This window comes from Physeter macrocephalus, chromosome 8 (assembly GCF_002837175.3).
Source record: "Physeter macrocephalus isolate SW-GA chromosome 8, ASM283717v5, whole genome shotgun sequence".
Taxonomy (NCBI): domain Eukaryota; kingdom Metazoa; phylum Chordata; class Mammalia; order Artiodactyla; family Physeteridae; genus Physeter; species Physeter macrocephalus.
Genome location: NC_041221.1, coordinates 13,998,466 through 14,019,966, shown reverse-complemented (window position 1 = coordinate 14,019,966; position 21,501 = coordinate 13,998,466). Strand labels below are relative to the sequence as shown.

General features: G+C 67.5%; 1 protein-coding gene across 2 annotated transcripts in view; it reads right to left on the bottom strand.

The window, feature by feature from the left end:
- Positions 1 to 949: 949 nt before the first annotated feature.
- The window catches only part of PFKL (phosphofructokinase, liver type), a 28,102-nt gene continuing 7,550 nt past the window's right edge, over positions 950 to 21,501 (bottom strand). The window contains exons 3-22 of one of the 2 annotated variants that reach the window (XM_024120405.2): positions 18,822 to 18,899; positions 16,622 to 16,811; positions 15,805 to 15,970; positions 15,154 to 15,198; positions 14,812 to 14,920; positions 12,798 to 12,893; positions 11,863 to 11,955; positions 10,283 to 10,408; positions 9,284 to 9,348; positions 8,580 to 8,643; positions 7,183 to 7,329; positions 6,743 to 6,813; positions 6,185 to 6,272; positions 5,393 to 5,545; positions 3,784 to 3,948; positions 3,263 to 3,324; positions 2,969 to 3,080; positions 2,227 to 2,326; positions 2,035 to 2,140; positions 950 to 1,537 (exon numbers count right to left, since the gene is read on the bottom strand). In XM_024120405.2, the coding sequence (XP_023976173.1) occupies positions 1,390 to 1,537; positions 2,035 to 2,140; positions 2,227 to 2,326; positions 2,969 to 3,080; positions 3,263 to 3,324; positions 3,784 to 3,948; positions 5,393 to 5,545; positions 6,185 to 6,272; positions 6,743 to 6,813; positions 7,183 to 7,329; positions 8,580 to 8,643; positions 9,284 to 9,348; positions 10,283 to 10,408; positions 11,863 to 11,955; positions 12,798 to 12,893; positions 14,812 to 14,920; positions 15,154 to 15,198; positions 15,805 to 15,970; positions 16,622 to 16,811; positions 18,822 to 18,899 (2,184 nt within the window). In that variant the 3' untranslated portion in view covers positions 950 to 1,389. Of the gene's footprint in view, positions 1,538 to 2,034; positions 2,141 to 2,226; positions 2,327 to 2,968; positions 3,081 to 3,262; positions 3,325 to 3,783; positions 3,949 to 5,392; positions 5,546 to 6,184; positions 6,273 to 6,742; positions 6,814 to 7,182; positions 7,330 to 8,579; positions 8,644 to 9,283; positions 9,349 to 10,282; positions 10,409 to 11,862; positions 11,956 to 12,797; positions 12,894 to 14,811; positions 14,921 to 15,153; positions 15,199 to 15,804; positions 15,971 to 16,621; positions 16,812 to 18,821; positions 18,900 to 21,501 lie in introns of those variants that run through there. The other variant, XM_028492722.2, reaches the window with a different exon arrangement.

Below are 21,501 nucleotides of genomic sequence, written 5' to 3'. Positions count from 1 at the left end.
CCTCAGCCCCTCCAGGCGTCCCCGGATCAGGGATGAGGAGGCCGTGGGCCTTACCTCCCTGAGCGCAGACGAGGAACAGCAGACGCCCTCCTGCTGCCACTGGAATTCCACCAACAGGCAGCTCGGAAGGGCCAAGGTCCGGGAGAGACCAAACCCGGCCGAACGGGGGAAGCCCCGTTTTGCTTGGGGAGCCCAGGCGCTGGCTGAGAGGAGGAAGCGGGGCGACAGGGAGGGAGAAGCAGGGAAGGGGCTGGGCCCGGACCCCTCGGCCCTTCTGCAGCTGCCGCAGCCTCTGCCTGGGCCTCCCAGCTGCCGGACAGGCGGCCGGTGGCGCCGCGGACGTCCTTCCAGCCTGGCAGGCAGCCTCCTGCGTGCCCCGGCGCGCGCGCAGCCCTGGACAAAGGGCCCAGGTGACTGCAGTGGGAACGCACGTGGATGGGCAGCCTGCGCAGGGGTGACGGGGACCTGCCAAGCACAGACCACGAGGTCGACATCCAGCTCGTCCTCCTGAGGACCCTGGTGCCGGCGCCACGCTGCGGAGCGAGGGCCACCTGCCCTCAGCCACCTGCCCCGGGATCCTTGGCTCTGCTTCTGAGACCCCACGCTGACTCGGGGGGAACGTTCCGGGTCAGACTTGGGGCCTAAGAACCAGGCTCAGAAGTCCTACCAAGAGGGGGGGAGGCCAGGCCTGTCACCCCTCAGGACGGGGTTGCGGGGCCCAGGTCACCCCGCAGGATGGGGGGGGCTCAGCTCATCACATGGACAGGGGCTGCTGGTCCTGGAATGAGAGTGCGGCCCAGGAGGGCCCGTGTCCCTGAGACCGGGCTCAGCCCAGAGCCCAGAGGAGGCCCCCAGACCCGTGTGTGCAGGTGGGGGGCTACCAACCACCAGCCCGCCCACCCTCCCTAGAAGGTTCCAGAGGCCCTGCTTTCCAGAGACTGACAGCACCCCACAGTCGGGGTGATTTAATTTCTAAAAAAGGTGACAAGCGCTGCTCAGCCCCTGCGGCCAGTGCGCACAGGGGGAGGGGCACGTCCCCACCCTCCGGCACGGAGACCCAGGCTGCTGCGCCCCCAGGGCTGGTGAGGGTGCAGGGCCGGCTCGGGGAGAGGCTCCGGGCCACATGGGTACCGAGGCAGAGGAGCGGCGGTGTCCAAGCGCGGACGCCCCCACACACCCCTGCGCTGGAAGGTGGGTGCCCAGGGTGCTCTGTCCTGGGGGAGAGCCGAGCGGACAGCAGGCTGGAACTGGGGCCGTGAGAGTCCCGGAGCCAGGGTGCACCCCCTGCCCGCCTGCCCGCAGGCTCCAGGCGGCAGCAGCCCAGGCTCCAAAGTGGGGGCGGGGGGGAGGTGAGGCGGGCGCAGGCGGGGGCGGGGCAGGGACGCGGCTTCAGAAGCCTGTTTCGATGCTGAGGGTGCGGCGGGTGACGTGCTCCAGCTCCCCGGACACGTAGTCGGCCATGCTGATGCGGTAGTGCGCCAGCATCTTCAGCATGAGCCGCAGGTTCAGCCACCACTGCTCCAGGGGCATGCGGTGCCTGCGGCGGGGCCGGAACACGGTCAGGGCCGGGGCCGGCGGCGGGGCGGGGTCAGGGACAGGGGGCGGGGCAGGAGGTGCCTGAAGCGGGGCCGGGACACGGTCAGGGGCGGGGGCGGGGCCGGAGGCGGGGCGGGGTCAGGGCCAAGGGGCGGGGCAGGCGGTGCCAGCGGCGGGGCGGGTCAGCTCCGGGGCCGCCGCCCCAACCTGGGCCCCGCAGGCCCCCTCGGGACACCTGGACCTCGGGACCCGGGACATGTGGAGGCTAGCTCTGGCCACTGCGCTTCAGAGGTGCCGGGGCCCGTCCCCAGGAGGGGTCGGCAGGCCGCGAGCGCCCGGAGACCCGACCACGGCTGACCCCACCGTCCCTCTCTGCCCCGTGGGGAAGAACAGGGACCCGGGGTCAGCCCCGGGCGTGGGGACCGGGCGGCCCTGTGGGATCAGGGGTCCAGGCAGGTCTGGGCCCGGCGGTCCGCCCCTCTCTTCGGAGGGACTCACTCAAAGTCGGTGTCCTTCTTGAGCTCGGTGACGGGGCTGAAGGCCACCGCCTTCTTCTGCAGGCCGATCACACAAGCCGAGTCGGGGGCGTTGGCGAAGACCCGCCCTGTGGACACAGGCACGTGCTGGCAGCCCCACACCCAGGGCCCTCGGCGGGGACAGGTCGCGCTAGCCACCACCTCCCTCACGCACCCTTGCGGTAGACTGCCCGCAGCTTCTCCGACATCCAGAGTATGGCCTTCACCCCCAGCTTGGTGCCGTAGTTCCGGTCGAAGGGCGTGGGAGCCCCGCCCTGGAAACACAGTGGGTGAGGCCAGGTTCTGGCCCTCAGGGAGGTGCTGGGCCTCAGGCAGCCAAGCCCTGGCCCGAGCCCAGCAACCAGTCCCTGCCATGACCTCAGGTGAGCCCTGCCGGGCTGACACCCCGTCCCCTCGACCTGCAGCACTCCGGCCCCTTTCTCCATCCCACCTCTAAAAACCCCCAAAAGCCACCTCCAGAGGCTGGGCAGTGGGCTGCCTGCTCATTGACTGGGGGGCCTCCATGGGCCCCTGCATCCGGCAGGCAGGTCCCACCACCAGTGAGCACAGACCCCCGGGAGAGGGGAGCCCTAGGGGTGCACACGGCCCCCAGTCTGCTTGGAACCCACAACGCGGGCTTCCTGCAAGGCCTCCAGGGGGCCAGAAGGGGAGGGGGCTTGTCAGGGTGGAGGTGGCTCCCGGCCCCGCCCCTTCCTCAGGCCGAGGACGCGAGCCTTGCTCAGGGGTGTGGGGACTAAGGGGCGCCTACGGCCAGGTGCCCCATGAGGAGGGGCACAGAGAGGGGTCCTCATCCTGCCACGGCCTCCTGGGACCCGTCGGCCCAGGCACAGTTGGGGGCCGGGGGCCGGGGGCCAGGGAGCAGCCTTCCACGGAATCCGTGCTCCCCGACCCCGTACCTGTTGCAGGTGGCCCAGGACGTTAGTCCTGCAGTCGAAAATGCCCTTCCCCTCGGAGGAGTACAGGTTGTACAGAAACTCCGTGGTGTAGTATTCGTGGCACTTCTCGTTTCTGGGAAGAAGACGGCGTGGGAGCGGCAGGGCCTGAGCCTCGCCTGGATGCTGAGTCCCTCCGGGCCGGGCCACAGGCTCTCAGGAAAGCCCCACCCCACCCACTCCTTCCTAAGCCCCCCAGCCCTGCCCCACCCAGCTGCACCCCCTGCTGGACCCTGCGGGCTCGCCCAGCAGCCTCACCGGAGCACCAGGCCCCTCTGGATGTCCGTCTTCATCTTCTCGGTCATGTGCTCCACGTTGGCCTGTGGGGTGAAGACCTGGGTTGAGCGGAGTCGGAGTCGGGGGCAGCAGCCAGCACCGCACACCCCTTCCCGCAGCCTGAGGCTGTCTGGGAGGGGCTGTTCCGGACTAGCCAACAGGTGGGGCTGAGAAGACCCAGATCAGCCTGGGGTGTGGGGGCGCGGGGACCCGGCTTCGGTTGCTGGAGGGCTGTGTGGGTGGCTGCGGTTGCTGATCCCTCCCACCGAGAAGCCGGGGTGGGGGGGGCCGCCACGGGGGCCACAGGGCAGCAGGGGCACTGCCCGGGACCGGGGAAGGGGTGCAGAGGGTCACGGGCTGTGTCCCCTCGAAGGCAGCGAGGCCCCGGCCTGCTGGGCCGTGGCTGCTTGGCAGGGGCCCCGTCTCCTCTGCAGGCCTGCTCCACTGTGTCTCAGGAGGGGACCCTTCAGCCTGGCCGGGAGAAAGGTACGGGCTCGGCTCACCTTTAAGTCCTGGATGTTGAAGGGGTCCTCGAAGACGTAGGCGGCGTCGGCCCCCACGGCGATGCCGGTCACGGTGGCCAGGTAGCCACAGTAGCCCCCCATGGTCTCCACGATGAACACACGGCGCTTGGTCCCCGAGGCCGACTGCTTGATGCGGTCACAGCTCTGAGGGCCAGGGTGCGGGTCAGAGCCCTCCCCTCGGACCGCGGGGACCCACGACGCTGCAGGGACCCGGGTCTCTCTCCCAATGTGACTGAAGATCGGGAGCAGCTGGGACAGCCCTTGCCCCGCGTGCCCAGGGCACTGGCAGCCCTCACCACACGCCCTCCACGCAGCCACACGGAGTTGGGTCCTCAGCCCGGGCGTTTGTGCCCCCAGGACAAGGTGGGTGTCACTAGCGTCTAGTGGGTAGGCGCCAGGGACGCTCTAGGAGGCTCTCCCTGACCTTGGGCCAGGGACACACTGGGCCTTAATCTGCTCATCTGCCAACGGGGGAAGACACTCTGCCACGGCAGGGTCTTCGTAAACAGGGGCCCCGACGACACGTGAAGTAAGTGCTCTGCAGACGCTAATGATAACACGACAAGTGATGACAATCCTAACTGAACGGTTCAACGAAATTCAAGCATTAAATAAAGAATTGAGGAAAGAAATGAAACAGATATGGTGTCTGAACTATGAGGATAAAACCCAGATAACAGATGAAGAGCAAAGTGGAGGAAATGGCTGCAACGTTTGGCAAAGGGTCTACAGCCTACGTATGTAAAGAACGTTTACAAATAAAAAAGAAAACGTGCCCAGAGAAAAATAGGCAAACGGTGGAAAAAGATAATTTCAAAAAAAACCACTGACAAATGGGCAATTAACATATAGAAAAATATTCAACCAGAAATCAGAGCTGCAAATGAAAACCGAACCCTGTCCTCCCTCATCTGGTGAGGGGCAGGGGCACCAGGAGGTTCAGAGGAGCCGTGGGCGACCCACAGCCAGTTCAGATGGGAGGTAAATTCAAAGAAAACCCCTGAGGATCATGGGACAGGAGATGGGGCTGGGGTGGGACCTCCTTTAGCCTCTTGCTTCACTTGTATTTTCTCCTCCATCTAAACCCACGCAGCACTTGGTTGAGCAACACGCCCCCTTCCAGCTTCAGACCCCCCCAAGACGGAGGTGCTGAGCCCCTGGGGAAGCTGGGCTCATGCGGGGTCACAGTCGAAGGTGGGAAAGGTCTAGAGGGTGGGGACAGCGGTGGCGCCAGCCTGCTGGGGCCCCTCCAGGAACCGGGCTCCCACCTCCCCCACCATGTCCCAGCCGGAGCCCTGGGTTCCCCCCAGAGCCACGCGTGGCTGCTTCACCGGACAGAACCGTGGCCTGATGTCCACACCAGTACAGCAGCTCAGGTCAGCGGCAGCCTTGACCGCCGTCATCCTCACACCCTGGTGAGCCCGGAGTCACAACCTCCCCGCCATCCTTGAGACCGCGGGGGCAGCCGGGTCCTGCCCACTCCCCACGCAGGCCGCCAGCCTCGGGGGGGGCCCCGCCCCCCCATCCCACCCCTCGGCAGCGCCTCTGGGCGCGCTCCCCTCCCGGGCGCCCCGTCCGCACGCCCCACCTCCATGGCGGCGTTGACGGCGGTGTCCGAGCCCAGGCTGAAGTCGGTGCCCGGCACGTTGTTGCTGATGGTGGCGGGAATGACACACATGACGATGCACAGCTCCTCGTAGCGCTCGCGGGCCTCCACCAGCTGCAGCACCCCCTCGTAGGCCTGCAGGAATCGGGGGGCTCGAGGCCGGCCCGGAGAGCCCGCGCTGCCGGACCAGGCAGGAGCAGGGGCCCCTGGGTCCTGCCCCCGGCGCACCTGCCCCACCCCAGGGCCGAGACCAGGCGGGCCCCACCCAGGAGCTCTGCAGCCGCCTTCACTGGGGAAACGGGACTCCAAGGGGGGCAGGAAGGAGGCCCGCCCACCCTGCCGGACCCCGGCCCACTCCACGCAGTCTGCGGGGGCTTGGGCTCCTTCAGGAAAGGGCAAGAGTGGGTAGCTGTCGTTGACGGGGGCTGACCAAGCCCCAGCATCACACCGACGCGCCCCCCACTACCCAGGACTCCGCCGAGAGGCGCCCTGGCCACCACCTCAGCAGCGGGAGGCTGAGGCCGCTCGACCCGCCTGCCTGGGCTGTCCCACCCCCACCGTCCCTGCCCCGCGCTCAGAGCTGCTCCTCCCCCCCCTCCTCCTCCCCCCTCCCCCCATCCTCACCAGCCCCGCCACACTCACCCTGGTGGCCCCATCCGTCCAGCTGGCTCAAGGTAACCTCCCGCACATGGGGCTTCCGGAAGGGCCGCCTCGGCGGCCCACACCCGGGGGTCTCCTCCACCCCCGCTCGCTCCCCTGCAGCTGCCCCCTCACCTCGAAGCCTCCAATGACCAGCAGGGCGTGGATGTTGTGAGTGCGGATGTTTTCCACAATCTTCTCCATGTAGCCCTTGGGCAGCGTCCTGCAGTGGGAGACAAATCCGATGGACGCGCTGTGTCTGTACAGAACGCCAGGCTGGAAGGACCCGCGTCCGCGCCGTGCCTCCCCTCGGAGAAGGCAGGCCTGGGGCGTGGCGGCGGGATTCCCGATTAGAGGTGGAAGCAAAGGTGAGGCGCCCGGCGGCGGCGGGGCCCACCAGCGGCCTGGCACCCATTCAGTGCCCTTGCCGGGCACCGGCCACTGCCCTCCCGACAACCTGGCTGTGAGCCTCACTTCCTGCCCGAGGGGATCCCTTCTGTAGGTGTGGAGCCGCCAGAGCAGCCTTCCTCTACGCAGGTGGCTTCCAGTGAGCTCTTGGCCAGGAAGCCCCAGGCAGGAGGGTCTGTGTCCCGCTCTGGACAGGCCAGCAGCCGGAGGAGACCTAGGCCAGGGCCACAGGGCTGGTTTCCCGTGCATCCCACCCCCTGCTGCCCTCGGTAGCCAGGCGCTTACCTCTTGGTCCCCAGCATGGAGCCCCCACGTCCCAGCCAGCCAGCCACGTCATGCCAGCCCACTTCTTGCACCTGCAGCGGGGAGGCACGGCTTCAGGGAGGCAGGCCGGGGCGCTGGCCCCCCCTCCTCAGGTGATGGACCTGTCCTCAGGGAGTGCACGACCTCGGGGGGGGGGAGGACAGAGGGCGTGCCTGGCACCGACCGTCCTACCACAGCTCAGAGCGGGGTCTCGGGGCCTGGGCCGGGCTCAGGTGGACCCAGCTGCTCCCCCTTCACCCCAAGGAGAGGACCTGGCCTTGCCCTTATACCCGCATCGCGAGCCCCTTGGTCCCTGTTTGCTCGTAAGCAAGCCGGGGACACGTCATCCACTGACCGAAGACACACAGGTCCACCAGCGCAGGCCCGGTCCCCCGCCCGGCCTCAGGCACGGCTACACCTACCTGCCCCTTGGCCAGGCCTTCAAAGCCGTCGTGCACGACGTACACCGTGTGGCCCTGGGAGATGCCGGTACGCACCGCCGAGCGCACGGCCGCGTTCATGCCGGCCGCTGGGGCCCCCACGTTCAGGATGGCCAGGGAGAAGCTGGTCTTCAGAGAAGGTGGGGAGACAAAAGCATGAGCACAGGGTCGGGGCGGGGGACCGCCGACCCCGACAGAAGTCAGCAGAGAGCCGCTTCCGGAGAAGAGGCCCCAGTCCTCGTGGCAGCCTGGACACGGTCCAGAGACGGGACTCCCCCGGGCATGACAAAGACCTGTCCTCCTGACGCCACAAGGCTCTGCCCAGACCACAGGAGCTACGGTGCAGGCCCCGCTCACTACCGCAAAGTCCTCGGCCAAAGGTAGGAGCGGGACTCGGGCCGCTGTCGGCCAAGGGCGGCTCGCGGGGGCCGCAGCGGCTCAGGCCAGAGTCAGCGCCTGCCTGGAGGCCCCGGGCAACCACCCCACGCTCAGGGCAGCAGCACCCCAGAAAGTCCCTGGCGAGCAGCACGGGTGCACGGAGGGAAGGGGGCCACCGCAGCCACGGTAAGAAAGTGCAAAGAAGCGGGCGACGCTCTTTTAATCCTAGGGTTGCTGGAACCTGATGGAACCAACTCGTCACCACCTCAACCCGGAATCAATGTAAGACGTCGCTGTCGGGCGCTTTCACACCCGTTTCCCTCGCCGCTCCTGAGACCCCGCGCCCGCGTGGCACGCAGCGCAGCTCGCTAGGACAGCCACGTTGCCAGAACTCCGCAGCCGCACGTGGCCACCGGCTCTGCTCCGCGTGTGGGCGGCCTGGCTCTAGTGGGTCCTGGTAATACCAGCCTGACGTGCCCGAGGTGGTCACGCCCCAGGCGGTTCTGGAAGGGGATGTGGGGACCACCCTGCCTTGCCGGAAGCCGCTGCCCACCCCTGACCAGCTCCCGGGATAAACGGGGGGCCAGGACCCCACCGTCCAAGACTGTCTTAGTGGGACCCTTTCCTTGTCCTCGTGGTTTCAGACACGAAGCCGGCTGTCATTTTTATTTTGAAGAGAGTCCATTTCCTGAGGGTTTTAGCTATTTTGGAACGTGTCATAACACTGTATCCCTCGTCTCCTGAGTTAAACCTCCTCTCCTGACTTAAATCCCTCCGGCCGTTTGATAAGCAACGGGCCAGCGTAACCCCCAGGCCTGTCTGGGACCTGCTGGTCAAGCAGAGGCCAGGTCTGGTCCTCTCAGCTCACAGCTCAGACCCCAGACAGGAGGGAGGGTCCCGGCTCAGTGGGGCCCGCTCCCCGCTCCCTGGGCGGGGTGGCAGGGCAGGCGGGAGGAGGCCGAGGGCACAGCCAGGTGTGGGCTCTGCGGCTCGCCCCTCACCTTCTCCTTGGAGATCTTCTGGTGCGCAAGCAGCTTGTAAATGTTCCAGTTGTTCTCAAAGCTCCTGGAAAGGAAGCGGGTCATGCATGGCGCAGCCCACAGCCAGACAGCTCAGCTCAGCACAGCACGGGGCCGGCAGCACAGCCTCAGAGGAACTGGACACGGGTGCAGCCCACCTCCCCACTCTTGTCGCCACGGACCCTGGCTGGGCGCCATCGCCGGGCGGCAGAGACCCCCACGGACACGCGATCCCAAAGCGTGCCCCTCTCCGCAAAGCGAGCGCCCGCTGTCAGCCTGCGTGGTCTCGGCAGCTCCGCAGCGGGGCGGGAAGCGTGGCCGTGGGAACCACAGGAAGCAGACCTGCAGGGCCAGTTGACCTGGCCCCTCCGGGCCTGCCTCGCTGCTACCTTCTGTAGTTTCCCCCTCCCCCTTCCCAGGTGCCCTCCCTGTGCTGTGCCCCCCCAATCCCCCCAGCGCCCTGCAGGCCCCGCCAGCCCCGCGGGGCGCATCCACACAGCCTGCCTACTTCCCGGCCACTGTCGGGCCCTGTCCCTCCTACACGATGCGTGCCCTAGGAGGAGGGTCTCAGAGCGCCACCTCTGCAGGTGGGCACGTCCCCGTGTCGGGGGGTGGCCGCGTGCGAGCCACTCGGAGTCTGCTGCGGGCCCCACTGAGCAGACAGCTGCCCGACACCAGGCCCTCACCTGCCTCGGAGCTGGATGGCCTCTTCAAACCTCTTCTCATCCATGGCCTTCTGTACCTCCTTGGTCTTAAAGAAAACAAGATGCACAGGCTGGAGGCGGAGGCCTGGCACAGGCGTCTGAGCCCAGCGCGGGGGGCGTGTCCCAGACCCGCCGGGCAGCTGTCACTGCCGGAATCGAGAGGGCTGAGGGGCCGAGGGGACCCCACCTGGCCTGCCAGGTCCTCCCCTCCCTGGAAGGGGCACCCGGGCCTCGCTCCTCCTCAGCCCTGGGAAGGGGGTGGGGGGCAGCCAGGGCCTAAGAACGAAGGGTGAGGCTGCTCTGGCCCCCAGACCCGCCACCCACTGGCAACCAGCCTGCCCGAAAGCGAGGCCCAGGGGAGGTCGCCGCAGGAGGCTCTTCCAGGAGAAGCGCCAGGGAGGCCCCTCTCCCGCGCAGCCCACCTCCCCTGGGCAGGCCCCACTCTGCCCCCAGCTGCAGGGCCCCCCAAACCTACCGAGCCCCCCACCCCAGTGTCCCCACAGCCAGCCTCTCAGCCTCTCTCTGCTCCCCCTGGGCTCCCCCCAGCTACCCCCCAGACTCCCCAGGCCCCCCACGGGCTCCCCAGCTCCCACACCCGTCTCGGGCTTGTCTTACCTTGGAGGCACCTTGGGGATGTGCTCACACCTCCCTCCCCCACCCGGAGGACTGCAGGCCTCGGATACCCTGAGGCCCGCTGGGGGGGTCAGCAACACACTCGGAAGGGGGGCCACAACAGAAGGTGCGATGCACCTGCCACCCGCTCTGTGTGACACGCGTGGAGGAATAGCAGGGCTCCGAGGGGGACGGGGGGCGGGGGGCTTGCAGCAGGCCTGCTGGCTGGGCCCTGAGAGGCCTGGAAGGACAGGCAGCTCCGGGGTTGTGGCGGGAGGGGGGCACGGCAGAGCCCAGCAGGGCACGAGAGCCCCAGGCACCTCCCTGGGAAGCCCCCATGCCGGCGCCCCGGGGAAGGCGGATGCTTACCATCTGCACGCACTCCATGAGGGGCAGCCGCACGGACTGGTTCCCGGAGAGGCTGACCACGCAGGCCGGCGTGTCGGGCGTGGTCTCCAGCAGTGCCATCACCGCCTCCATGCCCATCTTGCTGCTCTGAGCGGAGAGAGGGGCGGGCGGGGCTCAGGCAGGTGCAGCTGGCCCGGAGCCGGCCCCACGCCACGCACACGCCCTCGGCTCTCAGAGCCGCACACGCACACGCACACACACACGCACACATTAGAAGCTTCTGGAGTAAGCGACACTGTTCATTCTAGAAATGGTGACTTAGCATGACCACGTTTCACAGCAGCCCTCCGGCACCATTTCACCGGGTCTCAGCCGGCCCTGCTAGGAGGGCGTGGCCCCTGCACCCCGGGGTTGCAGTGGCAGGGCCGGGGCTGGACCGGGGTTTCCGGAGTTCTCTCCACTATGACGAGGTTTCTCGCTTGGGGCTCCTTTGTCACAGCTGTCCTGGTGTGCGTGCAAACTTGGGCATGGGCTGGCGGGCCGGACCAGCTACAACAGGTAAGACGGCCCTCCATGGAGACAAATCACAAACAGGGGTCCTGCCACGGTCAACGGGGACAGACAGGCGCGCCAGAGACCAAGGCCCGCGGCTCGGCTCGGTGAGACAGCGGCGTCCCCCGCCTCCGCCGCGCCCCCAGACCGCGCCCCTGGCCTCCCACACTGGTCAGGTGTGTGTCGGGAACAGCCCGGCAGAAAGCTCCTGTGGCCCTCGGGAACCGTGCGACGGCCGCTCTCCTGTAACCCACTGTGTGCAGGTGTCGCCCTGCAGGACCTGGGCTCGGGGACCAGCACTAAGCTGTGCCTCTGGCGCCCCTCTGTCGCCGACCCAGGCCTCCGGTGTCTCCACCATCTGCAAATCCAGCAGGTGAGCCCGTTCTCCTGCCGCCAGGTGAGAGCCCGGGCGCATGTGCTGGCACTCGACAGCCCCTTCTGTGCGCCAGGCCTGGCGGAGGGCCAGTGCTTGACCCCCCGTCCCGAGGGCACCCCTGGGGCCAGACCCCCTCTGAGGTCAGCGCCCCCGCTGCTCCGTGTGGGAGGGGACGCACTGAGGCCTCCTGGGAGAGGTTCGGTCCAGCGGCTCCCCCAGGCCCGTGCTGGTCACCCGGCCTCACCCAGCACGGAGGCCCAGGCACAGCTCCGGCCAGCACGGCAGTCTCCAGCCCCCAGCCCCGGTGACCAGCGCCTCACAGGCGGGCGCTTCCCCACCTCGGGGCCTCCGTGGCCCCGGGTCCTGCCCCCGGGGGGCCGCAGCATGACCCCCACCCTGCAGAGGGTGAGGTGGGACCAGCAGCGATCAGGATTCGGCACCCAGGCCACGGGCCCGACTCAGAACCACCAGACCTCGACCTGCTGCTCAGCCCGCCCTCCTTTCCCAAGGTCCTGCCAGCGCCGCCGCCGGGAGGGCGCGGCCTAGGCTGCCAGGCCGCGGTCTCCCCCACGAGCGCCAGCAGCAGTGAAAAAGTGCCCACGCACACCCACGCGTGCACACCCGCCACGCCGCCCGTGCGGCACACCCAGCACCAGGGTGACGCCCCACCTACCAGGACGCGGTCGAACGCCGAGGGGGTCCCTCCCCTCTGCACGTGGCCCAGCACGGTCACACGTGTGTCGAAGCCCAGCCTCTGGACCACCAGCTGCTCGTGGGGACAGAGAGGGGGTCCCTGAGTCTGTCGCTCTACCCCAGTGTCCCGGCACCCCGTGGCCCCCAGCCCTCTCCCCTCCCCCTCCCACCCTGCCTCAGGGATTTCAGGGTGTCGGCTCCCCAGGGCCCCCCCAGAGCCAGCCCAGGGTTCACGCCTACAGCCTGAGCGTGCGCACGTGTGCTCCTGTGTGTGTGGGGGGGTGTGTGTTTCCATGTGAGCGTGTGGGCGTGTGCTCCCACACGTGCTGGCAGCAGGAGCTCATCACGGTCTCCGGCCCCCGGGGGTCGGGCCGTGCCAGCTACTGCGGCGGGAAGCACAGCGCACAGGCAGCAGAGGGGCCGGCTCCTGGCAGCACCTGGCTGGGAACTCAGGACGGGGTGGGCGACCAAAGCGAGGGGCATGGAGGCTCCCAGGGGCTGGGCCCCGGGCAGAACCCGGCAGCTGGGTGCCGCTCACAGGGACGAAGGATTCCCCCCGAGTTGTCCTGTTGTGAATCTGGTACTGGATATAGGCAGTGGGCTCCCCTGTCACTGGGACACTGCTGGGGGGCTGGACAGGGCCCCTAGGATGGGGGATGATCTGAATGAAGACTGGAAGCCAGAGGGTGGGGGGTTCCCACCAGGTGGGAGCCACACCTCAGCCTCAGAGGGGCCAGGGCTTCTCAGGGGTCCTGGCCGCACCCACCCCACATCTGGCAATCGTTAGGGACAAGAAAGCTCCCTCTAGGAGCTGGGGGTGGGGCCCCAGCAAGAGCACATGGGGACTGGAGATAAGGGGGACGCCCTCCCCAAGGCCCCGCCCACCCCACGTGACCCAGCCCCCCCCCCACTCACGTCCTTCACGTAGCGGGATGAGATGGGCTTCCCGTTGCGGTCGATGGCACCCTCGGCGATGATGATGATGTTCAGGCGGGACCCCCGGCTCCGAGTCTGGGTCAGAGACGCGGCAGGGCTCAGCCGCCAGCCTGCAGACGCCCGCCCGAGACACGGCTGCGACCCGCAAGCCCTCCCCGGGGTCCACGCCGCGGGGCTCGTGCGGGCGACGGGTGGACCGAGGCGGGTGAACCAGGACCCCGCTGGCCCTCCCGGGGGCAGAGACTGGGGCACCGGAGGACTCCGCCTCCCCTCCCGCTCCCCGGACTGAGGGAAGATTTCCTCCATCGGCTGGTGAGGGACGAGTTAGCGTCACGGAGCTGCTGCAAAGGCCAAGATCTCTGGGGATCTGAAAGTACTGTTTGCTTATTTATTTCCTCAACAAATGTTTGTGGGATTCCCTCTGATCCACCAGCCTCAGATGTTTGCCCCACGGCACCCGAAGAGACTTAGGGAGAAAGACAGGGTCAGAGCAGCTCCTGCAAGACCCGGGTACAGAGGGGCGGGGCAGCCAGGAGTGGAGGGCTGCCTGGAGGAGGTGGGGGTGGCACAGTGAAGTGAGACAGCCAGAAGAGCCCACACCTCCCTCAGCCTCACTCGCTGCAGCCCAGGAGGTGGGCAGGGCAGAGGGTGACACCTGCACTAACAGGTGGGGAAACTGAAGCTCAGGGAACCCCGGGGCGGGGTGGGGCGAGGGCCTTACACAGAACAGGAAAGAACCAGGATGTGAGGCCAGGCCTGAGTCCAGGTCACTTCCAGGAAGACCCAGCCCCAAGTTCTCAGCGAGTAGACCAAGGCCGAGGTCAGCCAGAGACCATCACCCCCAGAGCCCCCCTCTACCCAGGCGAGGCCACAAGGCCACCCGGGGGTGCAAGGACTCCGCCCAAGGAGAGGACAGAGGTCTCTGGCCAGCTTCGCTGCCAGGCTCAGCTCGGCCTACCCTTGTCTTCACTGGGGAAGGCTCCAGAAGCCAGGCATGACCCTCGGCCCCTCCCACTGCCCTGGGCAGGGGTACAAAACCCTGGGGTGTGAGTGGGAGGTGGGGAGAGCAGCATCCGGCAGCGGACGGGGCGGACGGGAGTGATGCCACCACCTCGGTCACATGGGGACAGGGACTCTCCAGAGCCAGCCCCGGGCCGCCCGCCTCTCCCTCAGGAAACACAGGGCCTGGCACTGACCTACCAGGACAACAGAACAAAAGGCCCGGCCCAGGGCAGCCTCCACACTCATCCTGCCCTTGGGCCAGGATGCAGAGGACACTGGGGGTAGACACAGCCCGTTAGGGCCCCAGACTGGGCCCGAGTGTGACCTTGGGTGCACAGTCTCAGGGGCTCCCCTGCCTTGAATCCAGACCACAGCCCTCGAGCGCCCCCCGACCCCTGCTCTGAAGGCGCCTCTCCCCGCCGTCACAGCCCTCCCGTCCACCACTGGCCTAGCCAAGGGGCCAGCCTATCCTAGCTGGGGGGCCTCGGGGATGCCCAGGGCAGAGTACCTGCCTGTTCTGTGCCAGAGCCCCCCAACCCCATCTTGAAGGGCCTGGAGAGCCGCGTTCCAGGCACCCCGTCTCAGGCACCCCTGCTCACCTCTCCTGGATGAGGCCTCAGCCCCCCATCTGCTCCCGCCTCCACAGCCTCTTCTGCTGGATCCCCTGCCCCAGGTTCCCGTCCACCCATCTTCACAAAGCCACCTCCCCTTGGCCAGGTCAGCACTGACCACGCAGAGCCGAGCCTGGGGCAGTGGTGAGTGTCCGCCTCAGGCCTCTCTACGCTCCGGGGCAGCCCCCGGGTGTGTCCATCGCGTTGGCACCGAAGCCCTCTCCACTGCTTGCGGTGCCGCCCCCGGGGGGGGATGCTGGCAGGGGCTTGTTGAACCAGAGGGAAGTGAATCGGCCAAAGCTGGCCACGTGACCCCAGGGACACTCGTGGGGGACACGGGCCACGCAGCTCACGGCAGGGACCCTGGGAGAAGACCTCACCTCACCCAGCCGCTCACACATGAAGTTCTCCCAGCCGTCCTCAGGCGGCGCCTCAGGGATGAACAGCCAGTCGGCCCCCGAGGCCAGGGCGGACACCAGGGCCAGGTACCTGGAGGGGCGGGAGGGCGAGGGGCTGCAGTAGGTGGGCCCCGACCCGACAGCAGGGCCCGGTCCCTGGGTCACAGGGGAGGTACAGCTCCGAGCGGCACCCAGCCCCACAGTCAGGACTCCCCACTCCCCGGCTCTCACACCCACAGCGTCGAGTGAGCACCTGCCACGTGCCAGGAGCCCTGGAGGCGCTGCACCCTGCGCTCACTGCCCCGAAGCCCCGGGCCTCCTTACCCGCAGCGTCGCCCCATCACCTCCAGCACGAAGGTCCTCTGGTGGCTGTGGACACGGAAAGGGCAGAGGCTATGGTGCAAAGTCCTCCTGAGCGGAGCTGAGCCACGAAGCCTGGCCGCTTGTGCCACACCACCCCCGGCCCCAGCTCTGCCAAGGGCGTGCCCGGGAGAGGCAGGACGCGGGAGCAGCCCAAGGACAGACGGCCCTTGTCATTCCCGGGGCGGCCCAGGGCCACCTGTCTCGGGCTCACGGCCGGCTTCACGCTGCTTTTCACTGGTCTTTGCTCCCGAGGCTGAAGGCCATTCACCCTGCTGGGGCCTGGCCGTCACTAGCCAGCAGCCCGAGGAGCCCCTGTGGGGTGCACCATTGCCCCGGGGCCGCAGGAGGCCCGTCAGAGCCACGGCCCACCCAGGGCTCGGGACAAGCTGGCAGGGTGGGGACCAGACCCCCAAGCCCTCTACTCACCCCACTGTAAGTCTCCCCCCACCTGGGGGCTGGGGGCGGCCAGTGCAGGCTCCTAGGGGAGGAATTACGCTGACAAGCCAGTGACCTGCAGAGGGGCAGCCCCGGCCCCTCGCCGGGAGACGGGGTCCCAAGCCTGCCCGCCTGGCGGCCGGCGGGGCGGGGCGGGGCGCCGCGGGCCTCGCTCACCTCTGGGCGGTGGTGGTGATGGCGTCGATGACCTCCATGATGCGGTGCAGGGCCGAGTCCGTGCCGATGGTCATGTCGGTGCCGCAGAAGTCGTTGTCGATGGAACCCACCAGCCCGGCGATGCTCAGGTGCGAATAGCTCTGAGCCGTGCTCTGTGAGATCTTGCCTGGGAAGGAGGAGCCCGGCCCAGGTGCAGCCGCAGCGGCCCCACCCGGCCCCCTTGGCCGCAGCACGGGGCGCCGACCCCGATCCCCACCCCCTCGCCCGGCCCCCCCGGCAGCGCAGCCTGGTCAGGTCCCCAGGTCCCGCAGCAGGGGTCCTGGGGCCGGGCGGCAGTGGCTGAACCGCTGATTACGGACTTGTCACCCTCTGGGAGACGTGCAGGGGAGCCCTGGAGAGTGCGGCCCTCACTTCCGGGTCCCCCACGAGCAGCACAGAACCAACGAAGCTCCAACGGGTCACTTTCCGACTGGTGACCCCCCAGGACTCTGTCTTATGTTACCAAATTTTAACTATCACGCTTCTGCAAACTGTGACGAGTCCGTAACCCACATCAGGGAATGAATCACTCACGGCGCAGGTGAGTCAGCCTGGGAACTGCCATCCAGCACCAGGAGGACGGCACTGCCTGGGGGCCCTGACGTTGGGGCCCCACAGGCCTCGCTGCCGGCCAAACCGGGGCCCGTGGCTCCTGGAGCCAGCCAGGGTCCGCCCGATCTCGGGCCGGGCCCACCCGCTCCCGGCCAGCAGCCAAGCAGCATCTCGCTGCCTCCGGTCCTGCCTGTTCGCGGCCCCAGCTGCTCCGCCGCCGACCCACCTTCGCTCACCAGCTCCTCCAGCAGGCTGCCCCACTCGCTGCGGAAGATGTTGGCGCCCGTGAGGCTGCCGTCCCCGCCGATGACGCACAGGTTGGTGATGCCACGCTGGACCAGGTTGTAGGCGGCCGCCCGGCGCCCCTCCCGCGTGGTGAAGGCCTTGCAGCGGGCGCTGCCGATGACGGTGCCGCCCTGCGCGGAGGAGGGGCAGCCTGGGCCAACGGGGCACCGGAGGGACCCGGGTCCTGGGCAGGGGCGGCCTGGGCGACCCCAAGGAACGGAGGGCCAAGTCCAGGGGCTCCTCGGAAGCCTGGGCAGGTGTCCGCCTCCCCCCCACCCGGACTTTCTCCTCACGCGTGCAAGGAGGAGACTGTCCCCCGTCAGGCTCGGGGAGCTCGAGAGGTAAGGGATGAGCAGGCTCTGAGGTCTGTAAGGCGTGCACACACGCACACATGCACGTACTCTGGCCCACACGGCCGGGCGCCGACGCAGGGACGGGCCTGGGCGGCTCACGCCGTCGTCCGCATGCCCCGCCCCCCCACCGGCTCGGCCTCGGCCCCGGCTCCCCTGACCCCGCCCACGGGCAGAACTGCGGCCCCTGCACTCGGCCAGCTGGTGGGGACAATGTGCTGTTCCCCAGGCCACCGAGAGCACCGGGCCGGGCCCCGGGCCCCAGGCTGCACGGAAAACGCAAACCAGAGCCGGCCCGGGCCCAGCCCGGCCTCCTCCTGCGCCCCTCCCCGCTGCCCCCATGCTCTACGTCCCTCACCCGCCTCCAAACAAACACCAGCCCGACCCCGCGTCCTCACCCGCCCACCTTTCATGCAGCTTCACACCCCAGCTAACACCTGGCCTAAAGCTCCTTCCCCGGGCGGTCTCGCAGGACGGAGGCCACAGCCACCCTCAGACACAGGGTCAGAGGAGAGCAACGGCTGGACCCAGGCCTGAGGCGGGTGGCCGCCCTCCCCGGACCCCTGGGGTGGAGGACGAGGTACCCAGGCTGCAGCCCCACCCGTGACGGGGTCAGGGAGCACCGCACCAGAGCAGGAGGGCGCGGGGTGGGGGGCTCTGATGAAGCCCAAGAACAGGGCTTGTCCGTGGCCCGCTGGACCAGCGAGGGCTCAACAAACGGGCCTGTTCCCGCGAGCGCCTGGAGAGCGCGGTCCCTGGGGGACGTCCACCCGGGGCAGGAGGGGTGGGTGGCACTGCAGGATTGGCTGTGCCTGGATGACCCGGGGTCCGGGCCCGTCGCCCACTGCTCCGCTGACCCATACATAGCACGTGACGATGACAGACCTCTTAAATAAGCAGGCATCAGCTGGTGGTCTAGGACACACAGGTGACAGGTGCCCCACAGCGGTCCCTGCTCTGTGGGAGGACTAGGGTCTCCCTACAGAGACCTGGCTCAAAGACCCCCGCTCCTAGGGACCCCTGGCCCCAGCGAGGTGCTGAGCACCCCACCCTCAGCCAGTAGGATGACGAAGGGGAAGGCGGGGGAGGCGCAGAGAGGCCACCGAGGCCACGCACGCCTCTTCTGGGGTGTCCTCTCCTCCAGAGCCCGCAGCCGGAAGCTGAGACATCCCGGGGCTTTCGCACCCCCATGACCTCCCACTCCCGCGTCCCCAAGGCGGCCGGACGACAGTCAGCCGGGAGCCGAGCCCCTGCGGGATGGCGTGTACGCCTGCATGCCTGTGTGTCAGTCTCTGTGTGTGTGCACCTGTGTATCCCTCTGTGTGTCTGGTGTGTGGCGGGGGAGGCGCAGAGAGGCCACCGAGGCCACGCACGCCTCTTCTGGGGTGTCCTCTCCTCCAGAGCCCGCAGCCGGAAGCTGAGACATCCCGGGGCTTTCGCACCCCCATGACCTCCCACTCCCGCGTCCCCAAGGCGGCCGGACGACAGTCAGCCGGGAGCCGAGCCCCTGCGGGATGGCGTGTACGCCTGCATGCCTGTGTGTCAGTCTCTGTGTGTGTCTGACGTGTGCACCTGTGTATCCCTCTGTGTGTCTGGTGTGTGCACCTGTGTATCCCTCTGTGTGTCCCTCTGTGTGCCTGTGTGTGTCTATGTGTGTGTCTCTGTGTCCTCTGTGTGTCTTGTGTGTGTGGTGTGTGCACCTGTGTATCCCTCCGTGCGTCCCTCCATGTGCCTGTGTGCGTGTCCCCGGTGCACTCGTGTGCTCAAGGCGGGAAGGGCCGCGGGCCTCACCAGCTGGATGATGTTGGAGACGCTGAGCCAGTTGGCTGGCCTGATGTTCTCGCCCCCTTCCACGAGGCCCTCGTAGCCCTGAAAGCGAGGGGACAGGCGTGAGACGGGCGCCCACGGCAGCAGGACACGTGGAACCTCGGCCAAAAGCCCACCTGGCAGGAAGTGGGCCCAGGGGTCCTGAGCGCAGAGGCCCTCCCCCCCAGGGCCTGGGGGACGAAGCCGGGGTCTGCTGGGGTCAGGGGTGCCGGGGCAGAGGCCGGGGTGCCCAGACGCCTCCCCAGGCACGATCGGTGGGGCCTGCAGGGCAGCGCGTTACAGACAGAGCACGACCGGCTCGGCAGCGCCCCTGTCGCAGGCAGCCCTGGGATGCGTGCCCACGAGCCGCAGCCGGGTCACCATGCCCGGGTCAGAGGCAGAACCAGCCCAGCGCCCAGCAGCCCCTCTGCCTTCCAGGACCCTCCCTGCCAGGGACGCCTGCTGCCCTGCCTCCCGAGGGTGCCCATTAGATGCGGAAACGACAGCACAGCGTCCCCTCTGCGCCTGGCCTCTTTCGCTCGGCCGGGCATCTGCGAGGCCCCACGAGGTCACGTGCGACTGTGTCTGCGCTCGCTGCCGTGCGGGAGTCCCCTGCACACGCCCACGGTTTATGACCTGTCCACCGCTGATGGACATTCCGGAGGGATCGGCTTGGGGCTATTGGAAATAACGCTCCGTATCTCCCGGGAACGGACTCCCGGGTCACTGGGCGTGCAAGCAGCCACCGACAGCGCTGCCACACAGTGCCCATAGGCTCCTGCGGCCACCTCGCCCGTCAGCATCGCGGCCAGGGCCTGAGCGCGCCCCACGCCCAGCGCCGGGCCGTGCTGGTCTCCATCCCGGAGGCTGTACGTGGTCCCTGCAGGGCTTCTGCCCCGCATTTCCCTGATGACGCCTGCTGTTTCGGGTATGACAAAAGCCGCGGGCCACCTGGACTAGCCTCTGCGGGGGGCGGGGCCGTTCCAGTGCCTTGCTTGTTCCTGCTCTCGTGTGGCCAACCCCTTCTTAGTAGCAGGAGCTCTTTACACAGCCTGGACAGAGGACACGTGCTTTCACAGATGGTGAAAAGACGAGGCACCGGCGAGCCGAAATGAGCAGGGCCACCTCCTCTGTGCAGCCCTCCCAGCCCCTCCAACGAAGCAGCCATGAGCCACCGCTCCTGCCTGGGGTTCGGCTCTGCGACCCGCCTCCTCCGTTCCCACACCTGTCATTAGAGCAGCCGGGGCCTGCAGGGTCCAGGGCAGCAGGGCCTGGGGGCGGCCGGGGCAAATGCTCCCACCCCAGGGAATAGAGGGGGAAGCAGCTCTGGGAGAAGGTCCTCAGGGCCACAGGACGAGACCCCCGTCTAAGGGATCGTCAAGCTACCTTCCCCAGCTCAGGCCAGGCCTGGCCCCCTCTCGCCTCCCCTCGCTCTGGTCAGGAATTTGGCCACTAGGACACACCCCACCCCGCCCCTACCCCCTCCCCACAGAGAAGCAGGAAAATAACCTGAAAACCCACAGACACTGTCCAGAGCAAGCAGAGACAAAAGAGGCAGCCATGAGTCTGCAAAACCCCAGCATGGTGCCAGCCTCGCCCCAGCCCCATGGTGCTCCCAGCTCGAATCAAAGTCTCACAGACACAGTCCTCCTTTCCTGGCCTGGGAACCTTCTGGAATGTCTTTGCACACCTCCATCCACTTTGCGTCACCTCTCCCCTCTCGCCTCCCCACTCCTCTGCCTTCTCCACTCCCACCTGGCTGGGGACCCAGGCAGCCTCAGAACTGGCCGCAGGCCCAGGGCACTTCCAGCAGCCTTCCTGGTGGCAGCTCTGAGCCCACAGGTGCACTTGGGGCTGTCAGGTGAATAAAGCAGCCCCATTCACTGGGCCCTTCTCGGCGCCTTAACTCTCAGTGTTGCACTAGCTTTTTGCCCTAACATCCCCACTTCATAGAAGAAGAAACCGAGGGTCAGGGAGATGAAGGGATGCCCCTGGCACATGTGTACAACCTCCAGGAGCCGGGCCTTGGACCACCCCGCCCTGATTGGAGACCACTTGTTCACAAAGCTAGGCCACGCCCTGAAGAATCGCACCCTGTCCTTCAGAAGGTTCTAGACCATTATCAGGGCATGGGTTCCACCTGCCCAGCTCCTGAGGCCACAGCCCCTGAGACTCTGAGGAGATGTGCTCCCGAAACATGACCTAAGGCTTTGCAGGGTCCTGGCCATCCAAGCCCGGTCTGAGGGTCTGGACTCTGCAGGAGGGAGGGGCCTGCAGAACTGCCCACCCACCTGTTCATTCAGATATAGCCCCATACAGACAAGGCTGGGGAGGAAGGGCCTGAGCTGGACCAGAGTAAAGGGACAGGGGTGCGGACACACCCAAGGTAGGAGGGGGGAAGCTCTGGGGAGAGCAGAGCAGGTTGGGATTCACTACATTTTAGCAAAGAGTGAGAACAAAGTAACACAGTGGGAGAGAACTCCAGGACCTGTGTGTGTGTGTGTGTGTGTGTGTGTGTGTTTGAGAGAGAGAGAGAGTGTGTGTGTGAGAGAGAGAGTGTGTGTGTGAGAGAGAGAGTGTGTGTGTGTGAGAGAGAAAGTGTGTGAGTGTGTGAGAAAGAGTGTGTGTGAGACTGTGTGTGTGAGGAGGTGTGTGTGTGTTGTGA